Source organism: Cygnus olor, chromosome 5 (assembly GCF_009769625.2).
Source record: "Cygnus olor isolate bCygOlo1 chromosome 5, bCygOlo1.pri.v2, whole genome shotgun sequence".
Lineage (NCBI taxonomy): Eukaryota > Metazoa > Chordata > Aves > Anseriformes > Anatidae > Cygnus > Cygnus olor.
The window spans coordinates 46,937,330-46,953,449 of record NC_049173.1 but is presented as its reverse complement, the minus strand read 5'-3'; the positions used below and the strand labels follow the sequence as shown (position 1 = coordinate 46,953,449).

The following is a 16,120-nucleotide window of genomic DNA, read 5'->3' as shown; positions in this document are numbered from 1 at the left end:
TAGCCTCCATTTCTTCACCCCTAGAGCTAGATTGGTCTGAAGTTCAGGTAATTCAAATCTTTAAAGAGAAATGCCAGCACTGCTCTCTAATTTACGAAGCAGTGTTAAGGTGGCTAAAACAGCAGATTATTGGAAGAGTAAGCCCACCTGCTGCTTTGTTAAACCTATGGCTTTCTATCTGAGGAGATGATTGTATTATTATGAAAAGAAAAAAAAAGAAAAAAGAAAAAAATCAAATGTCATGCTCAAAATTGCCACAAATGTCTGAGCTGGCGAGGAACATGTAGGTTACCTGCCCTTTGATGCTGAAATGGGAGTGTTCTCTTGCCTACCAGCTCTTGCAGGTGACCATAGGTCTGAGCAAAATCCCATAAACGTCAGAAGTCAATTAGCACATGGTTTTGCCTGTACAGAGAATGCAAGCTTTGGCAGAAAACACGTTTCCTTGAAAGTAATTTCCAGGGAGCTGACCATGACGTGGTCTCATGCTCTGCTCTCTGCGAGGTCCATTGGGTTGCATAACTGTCCTGGCAATCCGGTGTGTAGCAAGGTAGCTGTCAGGTGCCTCAAATCCTTAAGACAGCAGTAGGGCAAGATGAGGCCTGGTTTGTGGGTCCTGCTCTAAAACAGCTCTGATCCAGGATTCTTTTCAATAAACGTCAGAGTTGGTTCAATGCCAGGACATAAGACAGGGTGAGGGGAGCTTCCTAAGCGATAGGAGATCCTGAGCATGCGGAGACTGTTAGAGAAGTTGACGTTGTTCATACACAGCTAAAAACTACTGTAATGGGTTAATCAGCCAGGAGTTAGGAACTCCAACACTGGGAGTTATTCGCCCAAACAGATCAAGCCTTCACCTGATGTAAACTAGTCCACTGACTCCTGCACAGGGCTCTGTGACACTCTTCGTCTGCCATGAAGCAGCATCTTGGCAACATGAAAGATAAATAGGGATATTTGAAACTTAGCAGGCACTAGTTGCATCAGCCTCTGTTAGACAAGTACAACCTTATGAGGTAAGCCTAGGCTGAAGTCTAAAAACAGAAGGAAAGGAAACCAGCTTTATCCTTTCTTTCTTCTCCTCTGTTCCCCGGTTTCTGATTAGCTACAACCAGAACCCAAGGAAGAGAGGAGGAGGAGGACAGCCTGCTCTCATCCACTCCCCAGTTTCAGCATCAGCAAAGCAAAAGTCATTAAAAACTTAATAATAAAGAAAAAGCAACCAAACGAAGGAGGCTTGGTCCTCAGTACTTACAGAGGCAGCAAGTTAGCACTGTCACATGCACCACAGCACTACTAAACACGATGTATGAGTCTCTCAGGCTGGCTGTGTGCTCACAGACCTGTGTGTCCTTGTATTTTCCCCATTTTTGTGACACTTGCTGCTGTGGCTGTAGCCACAATTTCCCTGATTTTGCTACTCAGATCCCTAAACTAACACAAGCTGATGTGTTGAGCTGGAGTGAGAAGCTACTGTTTGGCCTATAGCATAAAATTACTGAGATGAAGTAATTCACGGGCTATTTCTTTCCCATTTAGTTGCTTTGAAATAAATTCCCTGTCACCACTAGAGTTTCAGCTGTCAGCTCTCTGATTAGATCCAGTGACACTATTGAAAACAGTAGGGTTTTTATTCTCCTTTTCTTCCCACTCATTAACTTTTTCCTCATTTTCTTTATTGCTATTTCACTTACAGATGAGCTGGCTGAAGTTCAGAAAACTCTCAGCAGCACAGTAGAAAACATCACGGGCACTCATTTTCCCCTTGGACTATTCCATAAATAAAAGCCTTTTGATGTCTGGATATTCATTCAGATACACGCTATCAGCTTGTTCCACAGCCAGTCCCCACCTAATACCAAGGTTTAATTCTGATCTTATTCACACCAGCAACTACGATGAACTCCTCACTTATTAACATGAGGTTCTCGTTTCAGTGAAGCTCAGCACGTAGATCTGTCTGTTAACGATCAGTGAAAAAGGGAAAGAAAATAATCATTCCTTCAGTTTTTCTGGGGTGGGGGGCCTCAAGCTTATTCACAAATGAGGGGGAACAAGGCATATCTAAGCCATCTTCTTGCTTATCTAAGCTGGGATTTGATGGGATGTGCCCAGCCTTGGTGCTTCACAAGAAGACAGAGAGAGAGGAGTCCGCATTTTGTTTGCCTCAAACCCGTTTCCCTTTCTAACACAGTCCAAACAATGTGTGGTGAAGAATCACCTACATCAGCTCAAGGCCTTTTGGGGCAGACTCATCCTCTACCTCTTTTGACAGGCTTATTGGCCACTTTGCACGTACCAACCAGGAACAAAAGAACACATGCTCTGTGCCAAATCCTGGGGGAAAAACAACATGGCACAAAATGAGAGGACAAAATAAAGAGCTGCCTATGAATCATGCCTCCTTCCAGAACAAGGATATTGTTTAAGACTCAAGTGTCTTCGAATGTGGTATTCATACGTGTGTGCTCTCACAACCAAACAGACACGATTTCCTGGGCTTTGGACAACCCGGGTTTGCTTCGTGGCTCTCCCACAATCTCCGAGTGCAACCTATGCAAGACACTTTGTTTCACTATGCTGCAGCTCCCCAACTGTCTAATGAGGGTAATAATACTTTTCATTTGTCTTATCTATTTAGCTGGTAAGGTCTACTGGGCAGGGACCGCTTCTTACCAGGAGTTTATACAGAATGCATGCACAAGTGTCGTGATCTCATGGGCTGCCTGCAGGGGATACTGTAAAGCAGGTAATAAATAACGTAATCCATCATGATTTAACAGTGAGAGTTGAGATTTTTTAACCTGGGCTATCCATGGAATAATGACTTCTCACAGTGCATGCATATCAATATAGATCACATGTGAAAGACAGAACTAAACATGTACAAAAGACAGAACTCAGGCAATTTAGGTCCTCAAATACAGATCTTAAGCAATTAACCTAACGGACAATCTTAACACAGACACTTAAGGATCAGCCAGGTCAACGTTTGAGCACGAAAGAGAAGAAAGGACTTAATGAGGCATGAGTTTGTCTATCACAGAGCAACGGCATGGGCACATGTACATACAGGGGATGCCTAAAGGGGATGTCAGTACTATGATCAAGTCATCATAACTGAGCACGCACGAGTAGCGCAGCAAGCTGGTGCTGTCTCCCTCTGCAAGCACCTGTGCCCAGCTGAGAAGCATGAGCATTACAACGGGGTTCCAAGCACACAGGCTGCAAGTCCTTGCCAAAATTCCCAAAGATGAGGGTAAAGGCTGAGGGCTCTGCTGGATATTGGAACTATGAGACATTTGCAAAAGGGAAGGAAATAAAAACAGATTCCTGATTTTGTTTCAAGGTAACATCTAGAGATTTGCAGTACAGCCAGATGACCCTGGAGGGTATGTTCATCACTTATGAAAAAGATCAGTGAAGTCAATAACCTAACTTTCTCAAGTCAGACTCTTAGGTTATTACCTGCCATCTGTTCAGGACAGTGACCCAACCCATCAGAACAAAGCTGCCATTTTCTAATTACAGCAGAATCTGAAGCACAGACACTTCTGTTGTATGATCTTGAGCAACCAGAATAGCAGAAATGTCAAAGGAATCTTACTGAAGCAAGAAAGCATTGTTCGCCTGCTTCCCTCATCAACTTGCATCTGCATTCAGATGCAAGATTATACACACCAGGTTGTATACTTACTTCAAGAAATGCTAGTTGCTCTGATTTCCCTAGGGAAATGCAATGATGGAAGAGTTTATCTTCCTTCACACTGGATCTGGAGCAAATAAGAATCATTGTAAATACCTATTCTTTGTTCAGTGAGATCTTAGAAGGAGAGCTGCACAATTCACCTCATCTGCGTATTTCTGCAGAACACATAGGATGGTTGAGGTTTCCTTTTTATTCTTCCTTCATGCTCCATTTTAGATTTTCGTATTATTTGATTCCTCTGAATGCAGAGCGATAGGAATGGGCCTGTTGCTTGGAAGATTAATGAGGCATTGTCCTGGCTATACAATGTCACTGAACGAAGAATATCTGCCAGCTTCCTCCTTAGTGGACACCAGATAAGTCCTTTCAAGCTAGCCTAAAGCTTCACAGCTTTACTATCTAAACACTTAATTCACAGGGTTAATGTGGTTCATTCCTAGCTATTACACCCAGCTATTCAAAAATCTCATTTACATATTAAACTTTACTTGTTTTCAACCTCCTTTCTCCATCTGTCCCCTGCTACTCAGAACACTTCATTTGTCCTCCTTCCTTTCAAAACTGTTGGCAAATTTGGGAGGTAAGCAATTATCATCATTTATACCTAACATCACAGCAGCCCAATACCAAAGAGTTTACAGGTTTGCAGTGACAACCTAATGGGAATGCCAGAGAACACAAACGTAGAGGATTAGAGTCTCATCTGCTCTGCAAACTAGTGTATGAAATGTAGATAGACTGAAATGTCTCCTTGATACTGCTCATTTCCTGTTCGCTCAAGCAGACTCCTTAAGGAAATCTGATCCCTTAACACATCATCAACCCGGAGCACTATTCATAAGGTAACACCAAACACACACCAATCCTGCTATGTCCAATCTTCTGCTCCTCCAATGCAGGTGGGTTGTGTTTGCAGTTCTTCCCTTGCTTCACCCCAGTCCGTTTTCGGAGCCCCACACTGCTCCGTGCCTCTTGCAAAACTTCCAACTTCCAAACCACCTATCCCAACACCAGCAGCATCCAAACATCTTCCCATCTACACCCTTCTCCCAATCTGTAACCACATCTTTCTCCTCTTTATTCTGCTTTTAGGAAGCTGAACAAGAGATGCTCCTGTTGCACAGGAAAATTGCCTTCCCAGTCCTTGCAGGTCTATGACTACTGCCATTCTATCATTAGCACAGGGTGCGCTACAGGAGGTAACGGCACGTGGAGGCCCAAATTGGTTAAACCAGGTGGGTCCACATAGCCCATAAGCTTATAAAGTCATAACTGTCTTTAAGGAGACTTAGAGGGTAGGATTTCAGAGCAGGAGGTGACAGGAACACAGTATGTACAGGGCATCTGAAGGATCAGATGACATTCAAATAATCTTTATTGATGTCTGTAGTCATATTGAACACCCCTGACTTTCTCTCACACTACTGAGCAGAGGACAGAGGGAGGGCAATGAAACCTACTACTCACTCAGAGATACACAGAGATGTTCTGCTCACTGCAGCAATGTTTGATCTTGTGTATGTAGGTGATAACTTGAATATTTGCCGCCACAGAATGAGAGCATCCTGGTGAACTCCTCCAGCTTGTTTTATTCCATCTCATTTTGGTTTTGTCCATTCAAAACCTCACTTCATCAGACTATTGCATAAAGATTAGTAAAACATGCAAGGGACACAACTTCCTACCTATTACTTCTTGCTTTTATTTTGGCACTTAGTTAATAGCTTCTCAGTGGTTTTAAGCCCATCACAAATTTGTTTCAACTGCCTGCAGACTTTGTATCACTGCTGTCCAACCCAGTTCCACAAGTTTAGCACTTGCCTCTTTACTGATCTATTCCTGGGGCTGGCCAAATACTAAGGGGTGAGGGCAAATTGAGAGAATCAAATACATTATCTAGTGCAACAGAATATACTACCCATACCATCAAGTAGCCTCCATCAGCCCATCTTAAGCTTATGTATGTGGCCAGACTTCAGTTTATCTGTCCAGATACTATCAAAGCTCCTGTTTACATATTGAAGAAAAATTTAGGAAGAGTAGTTTTTAAATTAAGAAAAGTTAGCTAAACCAAACACTGCGTAAGAAGACTTGGCATTGACATCACACATGGGCAAGACAATTTACTGATGAGCTGCTTCACACTTGTAGTAATATCTTCTGGAGACAGAAATAGGAATTCAGTTCAAAAACCAAACTTAGGTACTACCAGGAATAAAACTAGATGTTAAGTGGTGGCCTGGGATATAATGAAAGGAGTGTAAGGACTTGATCCCACAGTGGCTGTTAAACACAACCCAAGTCAAGTACACACAGGGTTGCCAAAGCCTGACTTTCCCTTTGTAACTTAGACAGTAAATCTTATCATATCCCAGCTACAATGAAACAGTCCCTTGAAAAAGCTGTAGAGAGGGCATTCTCAAAGATGTTGAACAAAAAACAAGCACAGATATTTTTAGGAAGACATTCATTATTTTGGGGGGCAGAAAACAGTGTTGGGAATACCCATGAAAAGAGAAAAGAATGAGAGGATGTGGCAACCACACCCAGAACAGCATTCAATTGATATTCGGCAAGTTCCTTAATTCAAGCATTTATTTTGGTATCTACATTACTTAGAGAAACAAGAGTTGGCCAAAACCAAATGCATCAGCCCTGAACTTATTAGCACTATTTCAAACACAAGTCAAGTAGAACCACCTGTTCAGGAGAAGGACAATGAAGGAAAAACCTATGTAATAAAGCTTCGCTCCCAGGAACAGAAGATCCTACTACCACTATCCATATTCCTTCCAAACAGACTGGAGATAGGAACTCACAAGAACTCAGAAATCTCAGTGGTATTGACTGCATGCCTTGAGTCGTTCTTTAGCTCCCAGGAGAGCAAAATGAGTATGTGAAAGAGCGATGAACAGCCTTTTTACAAAGTAATCACCAGCTCACCAAATTAAACTCCAGCTTCACTTCGCTCTGAGATTTGGTGAGCCTCACTGTGAAGTACTGGACTGGAGCAGCAAGGCCACCTCACTCACTTCCCATTCTTTACATGAACACGACCAAAAAATATACACTAACTCCAAGTACAACAAGCCCTCGCTACTGTGAAGTCAGTCCAGCACTGAGTGGCATCAAACTACATTTTGATCAAATGCACTAGCTACATGGCTCAAGCCTCCGTTAACTTATGGACAGCTGGTACCTTATTAATCTTTGATTTCACAGCAATCTTCTTGTGCTGGCAACTTTGCTTCCCAACATCTCAGTCTTTTGAGAGTTAATGACTGGCAAAGCAAACATTGCAAGTTTAAAGGACTTCATTTCCAATTTAAGCCAAAAACAACCTGTCTCTTCACAACGTTTCCTGCTTACATTGAACTTTCTGCCCAGGACTTCACATCATCAGTCTCAGTACAGTAGACGTTAGGAGTAGATAGCTACCAAAGCCAAGTAAGCAACAATTCAAGGGTACACTGCAAAAGATGTCTTCACAAATCTCTCCCTCTTCTCTGAAAAGTTCAAGGAAACCCAAAGAACCACCAGCCCTTCCCTTCTGGCAGGTCTCATGCTCCAAGGACAAGTTAAAAGCATAGTCAGAAATGACCTAGCCACTTCTGAGAGCTACCGAAGGCTGAATCCAACACAATTCACACCTCTTCCATGTCAAGTGGGCAACTTCTGTTGAAATACAGGGCGCTGTAACATTCCTTGGAATAACTCTGGGGTCTTAAGACAGCAATCACTGCAAAAGCATAGCAGCTTAATACTTACACTCAGCAGGAGGCACTTGTTTTCTTTGATGGCACCTATGCAGCCCACGAAGCCAATGATCATGACAAAAGTCCCTGTGACAATCAGTAGGTTGGCAGCCGACAGGGATGGGAAAGATGAGGAGAGGGTGGCAAAGTTCCCTTGGGTAACAGCCAGCCAGATGCCCACTCCAAGGATTCCACAGCCTCCCAACTGGAAAAATAAAGAGAAACAAAGAAGCTTAGTTATTGTATCAAAGTAACCCCAGATGTTAATCCATATTGATTCAGCAGTGGTATGATGACCGCTTCTTAGCCATGCCTAAGAAAAAATGGTCATTAGCTACAGCACTTTCAATCTAAGGTACAGAAAGCAGACAAAGGAGAAAGGAAAACATTTTACTGAGGGGAAACTCAGCAGTAAGATAATATACTCAAAAAATGGCTCAGATTTCCTAACTCTAAGCCACAGTTTTAAATATCAGGTCCCTAGTGAAAAAGCAGACACTCACTAAAAGAGAAATTCCCAGTGACTTGGATCTCAAAGGGGCTGAAACAATCCATATTCCAGTTAGGTATCTCAGAGAGCTGCCCAGAATGGCTGAAGCAGTTTGCATCCTCTGCTCTTCCCATCCCAACACAGCGTCTCCTGTCCCTGGCACTTGCTAAAAGTCAATCTCGCTACAGCATCCCCTGGCAGGACACCTCGCACCTCTTCCCAATTCCTCGCCAAGGTCAAGGCTCCCTTGGGCATTCAGAACGTAAAGGAGCCAGAGAAGGAGGAAGAATTCTCCTCTAACATTACAGAAATTAATAGATGCTTACCGCTAATGTGGCCACTGGTTTGGTAATTCAATCCTCGGAAGAGGACTTTGCTGCTTTAGGAAAGACTTGAAAGGGGAACAATATTAACGTACTGTACTGGCTCCTCAGGCATGTGAGCAAGGAGAAGGGAGCATTAACAGCACAGGCAGAGCCACCACCACAAAAACATAAAATTTACAGTTATTATATACACAAGGAACTTTTAAAAATGCAAACATTTATAAGCCTGCTGCTTATAATTGAGAGAAAGCTTGCAGAATTGTAACAATCTGAGTAAAGCTGAGCAATTAAATAGAATTAAACCAAAGGGGATTTTGCATTATTATACAGTCACACAGCAGAGCATCACTTAAGTTTCTTTCTTTCCTTCTCTCCCCTTAAAATAACCATTTTTTATTGAGTTTTATAATTGCACTTTATTATCCAAATCAATTAAAGACTGGGAAAGAAATTGTGTTCATAGAGTAGTAAGCCAGGCATAGGAGCATATCAATTAAATGTCTGCATAAAGTGGATGAACGTAAGGCAGATCCCGAATCAGAAGAGGAAAGAGACAGAGCTAATCCTGGGGCAGAGCTAAGCCTCAGAAACAAAACACAGAAGAGAAGCACAAAAGCCAAAGCAATTTCTTAGTACTAATTGCTAAGGTTGCCTCTGCACGATACTGAATTTCCCCTCCATAAGAGACCAGAAAGGTGGCTGTGTCCCAAGGCAGAACTGCTCGTCCCAGTTGTAAACCAGCTTATTTTGTCCAGAACTACAGTGTCAAACTGTACCTCATCGTAAAGTACCTCAGTGGCATCATCGTGCGCGTCTCCACTGAGAGAAGGCAGACTCCAAGACACATAGACTTGAACGATCCCATTAAGAAGCCTTTTCACATACAGGCATCCCACATCACCATATTCACCCTTTTGCAAAGTGCCCTCCATAAACTCCTGGGAGGGACAGTCCATGCCATGACCACATACACTGAAGTACCTTCCCTCTGTGCCCACTTACAGACCATGATCTTTACAATGGTCTAAAATGATTAAAGAATAGAATAGCCAGAGGAGAGGTGGGGGGAAAATACTTAGAGAAGGTAACCCACAGGACTTTGATTAGGGTACCCAAGGGGATATTAACAAGGAAAAAGTGGGAAGAAATTTGGTATGAATTCCCTAAAAAGTGAGTAAACTCTGAAGGTCTACTAGACAATATAAGAGGATCTAAGGAGAGGTGGCAGATACCCAAGTTAAACCCAAAGACCAAGAGATGGCCCGTGTAAAACAGTGCAAGTCTGGTTATACTCGTTTAGATTGGGGCTGAACATTTCGAATACCAATTTTCCTTCGGTTAATTCACCAAAACCTTAAAAGTGCAGGGACCCGTTGAGCATTAAACCATCTGGCTCAAACTGGATTTCACAATGGGATTCTTAGGCAATGGCAGCACTTCAGCCCCATTCCTTTTCCAGTACTTGAAGGTCCCCTTGTATTCCTTGAATAAAGCCAATTTAAGCTGCCATACAATGTCCTGGGAAACGAAGGCTGCCCTTAATGTTTGTCTACACTGCTCTTTAAAGCCCCCTTTCCACCAAGGACCGAAGCACCCCTGCAAATTTCCGACCACTGAACATAACAACATTAAAGCACCTGGTTAAGGAATGCTGCAGGGAACCCTAAGACCCACCAAGACATCCATAGGAACCAACAGGAGCAGAGTATTTTCTTGTCCCAAACACCACGTGGCTGCCTTTCCCCCCATTCCAAACTGAACAGCGACGTAATTCCCAGTTCCAATCCCAGGGATTGGTGGGATCACATTTATTTATTCCAGGTATCTCAAACTCTTGTGGTTGATTCTGTGCTGCCTGCTTTGATTTCCTCGCCTTGATATCTAAGGAGCTGTTACGTTACGGACAATTTTACTTCTTTACCATGTTCCGTTCCCTTTCCTCTGCTTTTTCTTCCCCTACCCCATTCCCACCCCCTGTTTGTGCCAAGCAGGCAGAAGAGTGATGAGATGATAAGTCCTGACAGCTTTCAGGGTTTGCTGAGATGTGAAATTAAACAAACACAAAACCATTAACAGGGCTACTCTTGGAAACGCAGGGGCTTCTTCGCAAGCAGTCAAGCTGTCACAGTTAGAAGAGTCACTAAATATTAAAACAAAAAGATTAGCAAGAAGACTACAGCTTGAAGCTGATCTACTGGCAACCAAATACAAGTCTGCATTGACTCCATGTGGCAAGTGCAAGGTTGACTACAAAACAACAACAAAAAAAAAAACTCAAAGATGTCAGGCTGTTGAAAACAGCATTTTTTTTAATTCCTTGTGAAACGTTTAACATGTTATTTGCCTAATTGTTCACGATATTCCACTCTGGTGAGCAAGGCAACTCACAGCAAAATTTAAACCAGAATGCAGATCCCTTTAACATTTTTTTTCCCAGTAAGTGTTGCATTTTTTTGTAAAATCTTTTGTTATTGTGCCAAAACGCTGTGGTACCAGAAGGGACGGTTTCATAGCCCTAAGTCTTAAGAGATTTGAGTGAAGTGTCTGTTCCAGGACAGCTCCCAGTGTAAATCTGGAACAGGCTGCTCAATATGTCTGTGCCTTGGTTGCGTCACACTGAGTACAAAGACATGACCAGTGGGTTCCTTGCAAGCCCTGGACTTTGCAGTTGGCTGTGGAAGCAGTGGTTTATTCTGCCCAACATAAATTGCTCCCAGGCAGGGTCAAGCAGTAAAGCTGGTGGCTTATTCTAAAAGCACAGATTCAGTTCATCTCTCGCCCCCAGAGACACAGACGTGTACACTCACTCTCTTTGCAGAAAAGCTGCCTACAGAATTAGATCCTCCAAATTGTTCTAATGGGCTAGAAAATAAATTATTCAGACTTCAGAGCATGCACTTAGAATTGATCTTACAATATTGTAAACAAAGTAATCCCAAACAGCCCCAGATATATGCGTGTTGTCGGACAAAATAATTCAGAAGCTACAGCTACACGCTTAAAATACTGCAGGAGAAATTGCCTCATTGTTCATGATAATGGTGTTGGTGTCTTTAAGTGTTTTTTTTATTGGTTTTATTACACAGAAAATGCATCTAATCAAGGCTTCTCATATTGTATCTGACTGGGATCTACCCATCATACTTGCTCTTTTTAATAATTCCTTTTGTATTAAAAAAATCCACTGATACCAGAATCCAAGCGTAAGGTACAATCGATAGTTTTGTAGTGATAGTAATTAATTCACTTAGAGGTTTCTCTCCCAGCCTCCACAAATTTAAACAAAAAGGGCCTTCTCAATTCCACTTGCTATGCAGTTCCTCTTGGGTGAATGTGCCTCCCCCTCCTTTAACTATGAAATAAGAGTACGCAATGAAAAAATCAACATCAAAGTATTAACAGCAGCGATGGGAACATCATCCAGCAGATGTTCTTGTAATGTAAGGCATACTTAAATTACTGTTCCTTGTAGCTGGATACATGTCAGGTGGAAATGGAATACATATATACGTTGACAGGATGCAATGAATCTTACATGCCCCAAGCAGAAGCTCACGTGCTGCTGTGGGCACCGCGGCTTTCTCTACATGCACATGCAAACAACCTCTCCTCGTGGCTGCTGCCCCTCTTGGTTAGGAGGACCAAGAGCTAGGTGGTGGCTGGTGGTCACTTCTGGCCAGCACCTTCAGCCCAGCACTTCGTGGCCTTTAGACTGAAGAATCTCCTAGACATCAGCACATGCCGTGTTTCTCTTGCTAGTCGGAGGTCTGAAACTTAGGAGGCGAGGATATTATAAAAGTTAATCCCTTTGTGCCTCTGATTTTGGAAAGTTAAGTGGAGTAGTGAATGGGGAACTGAAGCACATTTCTGCCCTTAGTATAATTAGGCTCTAGAGCTCTGCAGCACAGAGATGAAGAAAATGTGCAAATATTATCCAAAACGGCCATGATCTGAGCTATCCTTTTAGCAATAATTTGAAAAGAATTAGAAAGAAATTAGTTAGTGGGGATGACATTCCTGGGAGTGAAGAGACTGGAACAGCAGCAGTCCCTAAAATCCAATACGGGATGAGAACAGGGAATAGAGAATGATAATTTATTTTTCTTGAGATTAAAAAAGCTAGCGCTCATTTGGTCTGCAGGTTTAAAACCAATTAAAGCAAGTACTTTTTCAGGAAACATTTAATTGTATTTTGGAACTCACTGCCACAGAGTTTTGTGGATATCAAAATATAAGCAGGTTCAACGAGGGATTACACAAATCAAAGGAGGGCAAAGTGCCCTAGCTTTTATTAAAAATGATAGTTTGGATGCAACCCCTACAGATGAAGGCCTTAAACTGTAAATCGAAGCAGCTGAGAAAAGCATCCTTTATTATCTGTCCTTTTTTCTTACATTCTCTTGCAGCATCCCTAAACAACCATGACCCTAAGTAGGCTACTTGGCTAGATGCAGCTTTGTCAACATGATGGGCATTTGTACAGTTCTCCTCACATAGCTCTCCTCCTCTCCCAAGCTTTAATGTTCACTTGCAATTTGAATTTGAGGGTTTTTTGCTTGCTTGGCATCAGCCTGTTTTCAGAGACAGGTGTACAGCTATAGACACCAGTGAAAGAGGTAATTCCCTGTTTCTCCTCACATATATGTCATGATCTTGCTTTTGTGTCAGTGAGAGCATAGCTTGTTCAAACCAAAATGAAGAAAACTGTCATGTAATTAGCAAGAAGGTCAAAATCTCTTCCTCCCCCTCAGATCCACTGGACCTACAGAGGCTGTATTTTAATTCCAGTGGGTGCAGTGACCCTAACTGGACCCTCTTTGTACTACTTGTCAAACCTGGAATAAAGCCTACTAACTCTACGCACCCACTCTGCTAGATTTTTTTTTGTGTGATTTGAGACAGAATAGTTGTAGGAAAGTCCTACAACTTATACCACGAGCACCAGACTCTTGCATTTGTGCCATCAACAGCTAAACTACAAGCAACACAGTGCTTAAGCTGTGGTACATAAAATAAAAAAGGATAAAGTTACTTAGCTGCGTTTTAAACCAGAGTAAAGATTCCTCCACATCCGCTCTTCACACACACGTGCTCCCTTCTCCTCCTCCTTGCTGCCTTCTGCTCTTGCAGACACGGCCCAGGTTGTCAGCATCGCTTAAGGAACTTGGACAGCCACCAGCCAATTCTCAGCTGTCATCACTCCAGAGCACTTGAGCTGTCTCGTAATTTATATCAATAACAATCAACGAGAGCTGGGTTTCCAGATCCCCTAGATCATAGCACAAAGCTTCCCTGATTTCCCACTATTGGGATTAAGCAACCTTTTAAAGTGTGGTTGAATGCAAACACGTACCTTCCGCCTCATATTCCACACACCTTAGCACCTTGGTAAGGGCAGAAAAGTCATCAGTCTATTTGGTCTACAGACCTCAAAACTCTGTTGAAGCTTGGGATTTCAACAGTAGGGCACATTGCAAAGTTTGTACCGAAGGGTTAAAAAAAAAAAAAAAAGGAAAAAAGCTAAAAAGTAACAACAAGCCGCAGTCTGCAAATCCCTCCTGTGAAGGAGAACAACTCAGGGAATCGTTTCCTCATTTAATTCAGATGGGCTCTCACTTGCGTTGCTTCTCAGACAGACACGTCTGGTCTCAGCCTGGAATGAATGCCAGATCCACCCAGCAGACAGACATTATCCCACAAAAATTACACATCACAAATGGATGCTGCTCTACGCAACGCTTTCTTTCAGAACAACATCTACTTACTGCAGCCTATTCTCTCCAGCCAAAATTTTATTTTGTTCTGAGGTCGTTTTATTCCACTTTTGAACTCTTTCACTAATATCTCTATGACTTATGGGAAGATGCTTTAAAAAAGCACAACTGAGTAAAACACAAAGCGTTCCAAATGCCAATCTCTTCAGCTTCACAGATAAGCAGCACAGAGTGATTAAAAATTAAAAGCTTTATGAAACTGTTTGGCCTTGTGATCCCATCTTTTCATTTTCCTTAAAAAAGGAGTTTTTAAGTTTCAAATACAAACATTTTGTATTGCAATATGGGCCGCTACGTACACAAGCAGCGGCCAAATGCTTCCAAGAGTCACGTGCCCACATTCCCCATAGGTGTCAACCAGTACGACCGATCAATCACCTCGCTGATAACAGCACCGAGGTGCTGGCCCAAGTGCTGTACTGGACTTTTCCTAATGGATTGATTCATGTGCTGTCTGCCTTACCCCAGTCAGTGGTGCAATGCAGCGGGTGGGGCTCAAAATGATTTCAAAGCAGACATGATGCATCGTCCCGGGGCTCTTACCCTGGTTGCTCCCTATCTCACTGCAGTCTGTTGTCACAGGTTGGAAGATACACACGTCAGGAGCTCATGTTGTTGCTTTACTTCCTTTTAGACATTTCTCCCCTATAAATAAGCTGTGTTTTAGGATATTCCATCCTGCATGTGAGCCTGACAAATAGCAAGAGTGCTTTTATCAAGCCTAGAAATTCTACAGAAAAGAACTTTGGAGCTTATGGGAAAAGCAATCGCTCAAGAAAGGCATTTATTTTCATAGTGTCAATAATGGAAACATATAAAAAGCTGTTTTTTCAGTTATCCTGGTGAGGAAAGAGCCTCAAGAGCTTAAGCCTTAAGAAATTCATTATTCTTTTCCGGTTGAGGTCTACCACTAAATTACAGCCCCATACAACTAAAGTAAATTTGGGGACAATTGAAGATGTCAAAAGACAGAATATCATACTGACACCCTGCAAATGGAAAAGTGAATAAGAAGTCTTTCAGTTAATCCCTGCTGTTTTATGAGCAGTATTCTCCTAAGTACTTGCTCCTCTAAATCACAGTTATCTATCAACTACCATTACAAAAGAATGGAACCACAACATTTATGAGTTAAAACACCCAATGTAAAAAGGGTGTTTTCCTTTCACAGGCTCAAAATTCGTGGAAACACTTAAACATGCTCAATGGCACCCTTACCGGGCAAAGCATTTAAGTACGTGCTCAACTGCCCCTGACTTTAATTAGTCACTTCTGTAGCGCACTCAGCTGCCCCATACTGCAAAGTCATACATCACCGAGGATGAAAAACCTTGCAGAAACATAGCAGGTGAGGATGACCTATCAAGGCAGCACTGCTGATAAAAAGGTTAAACGTGATCACAGCGTACTTAAAAATGGTGCTTATCAATGTCACAGGCATCTAATTTGGAAACTTGCCTAAACTCTAACTCAAATGGAAGCTATGAGCTACGTACCGAGTTAACGACAACTTACTGAAACGCAGAGCAAATGCATCAGTTAGAAGAGGGAAAGGGGTGGCTACAGGACAATGAAAAAAAAAATATGCCTCTTTGCAGGTTCTAGTCTTAATCGCTGCCAAATTGAAAGTGTTAAAGCTTTTTCATCTGCTCCTCAAATGTCATTTCTAAATCCACCCGAGATGACTGTAATGAAATCGATACAGTTTTAAAGAGGAATACGTGTGTGAGGTCTGGAATCAGAATCCATCAAATGAAGTTAAACCTTTTAAAAAAGAAGCAGAAAAGGAAGAAAACTGGATGTGCTCCAGAGTCCCAGTTCTCTCCCAGCTGCAAACTGATACAAAAACTTTTTAGTCACTTCAGAGCACCTGGGAAGAGACCAGATCTGGAGCTGCGGGTTTCATTTTGGCCTCTTGCTACCATATACATACTGTTAAATACTGAAAACAAAAGAAGCAAATGGTGAAATTTGGTCTTCAAAAATAGAGTAATTTCTGGAAAGGTGATTATCTAAAGAGAATTTTACCCAAACCACCTGGTGAGATGACAAGAGAAACTGAGGAT

At 42.3% G+C, this 16,120-nt stretch overlaps 1 protein-coding gene across 15 annotated transcripts in view; it reads right to left on the bottom strand.

Annotated features, from left to right (window-relative positions):
• Positions 1-16,120, bottom strand: part of TSPAN4 (tetraspanin 4) — a 435,812-nt gene that overhangs the window by 85,768 nt on the left and 333,924 nt on the right. For all 15 annotated transcript variants that reach the window (XR_005820749.1, XM_040560418.1, XM_040560415.1 and 12 more), the window contains one exon: positions 7,478-7,669. Coding sequence is in view for 14 of the 15 variants with exons in the window: in XM_040560418.1 (XP_040416352.1) it covers positions 7,478-7,669 (192 nt within the window). In the remaining variant the exon portion in view is untranslated. The remainder of the gene's footprint in view (positions 1-7,477; positions 7,670-16,120) is intronic.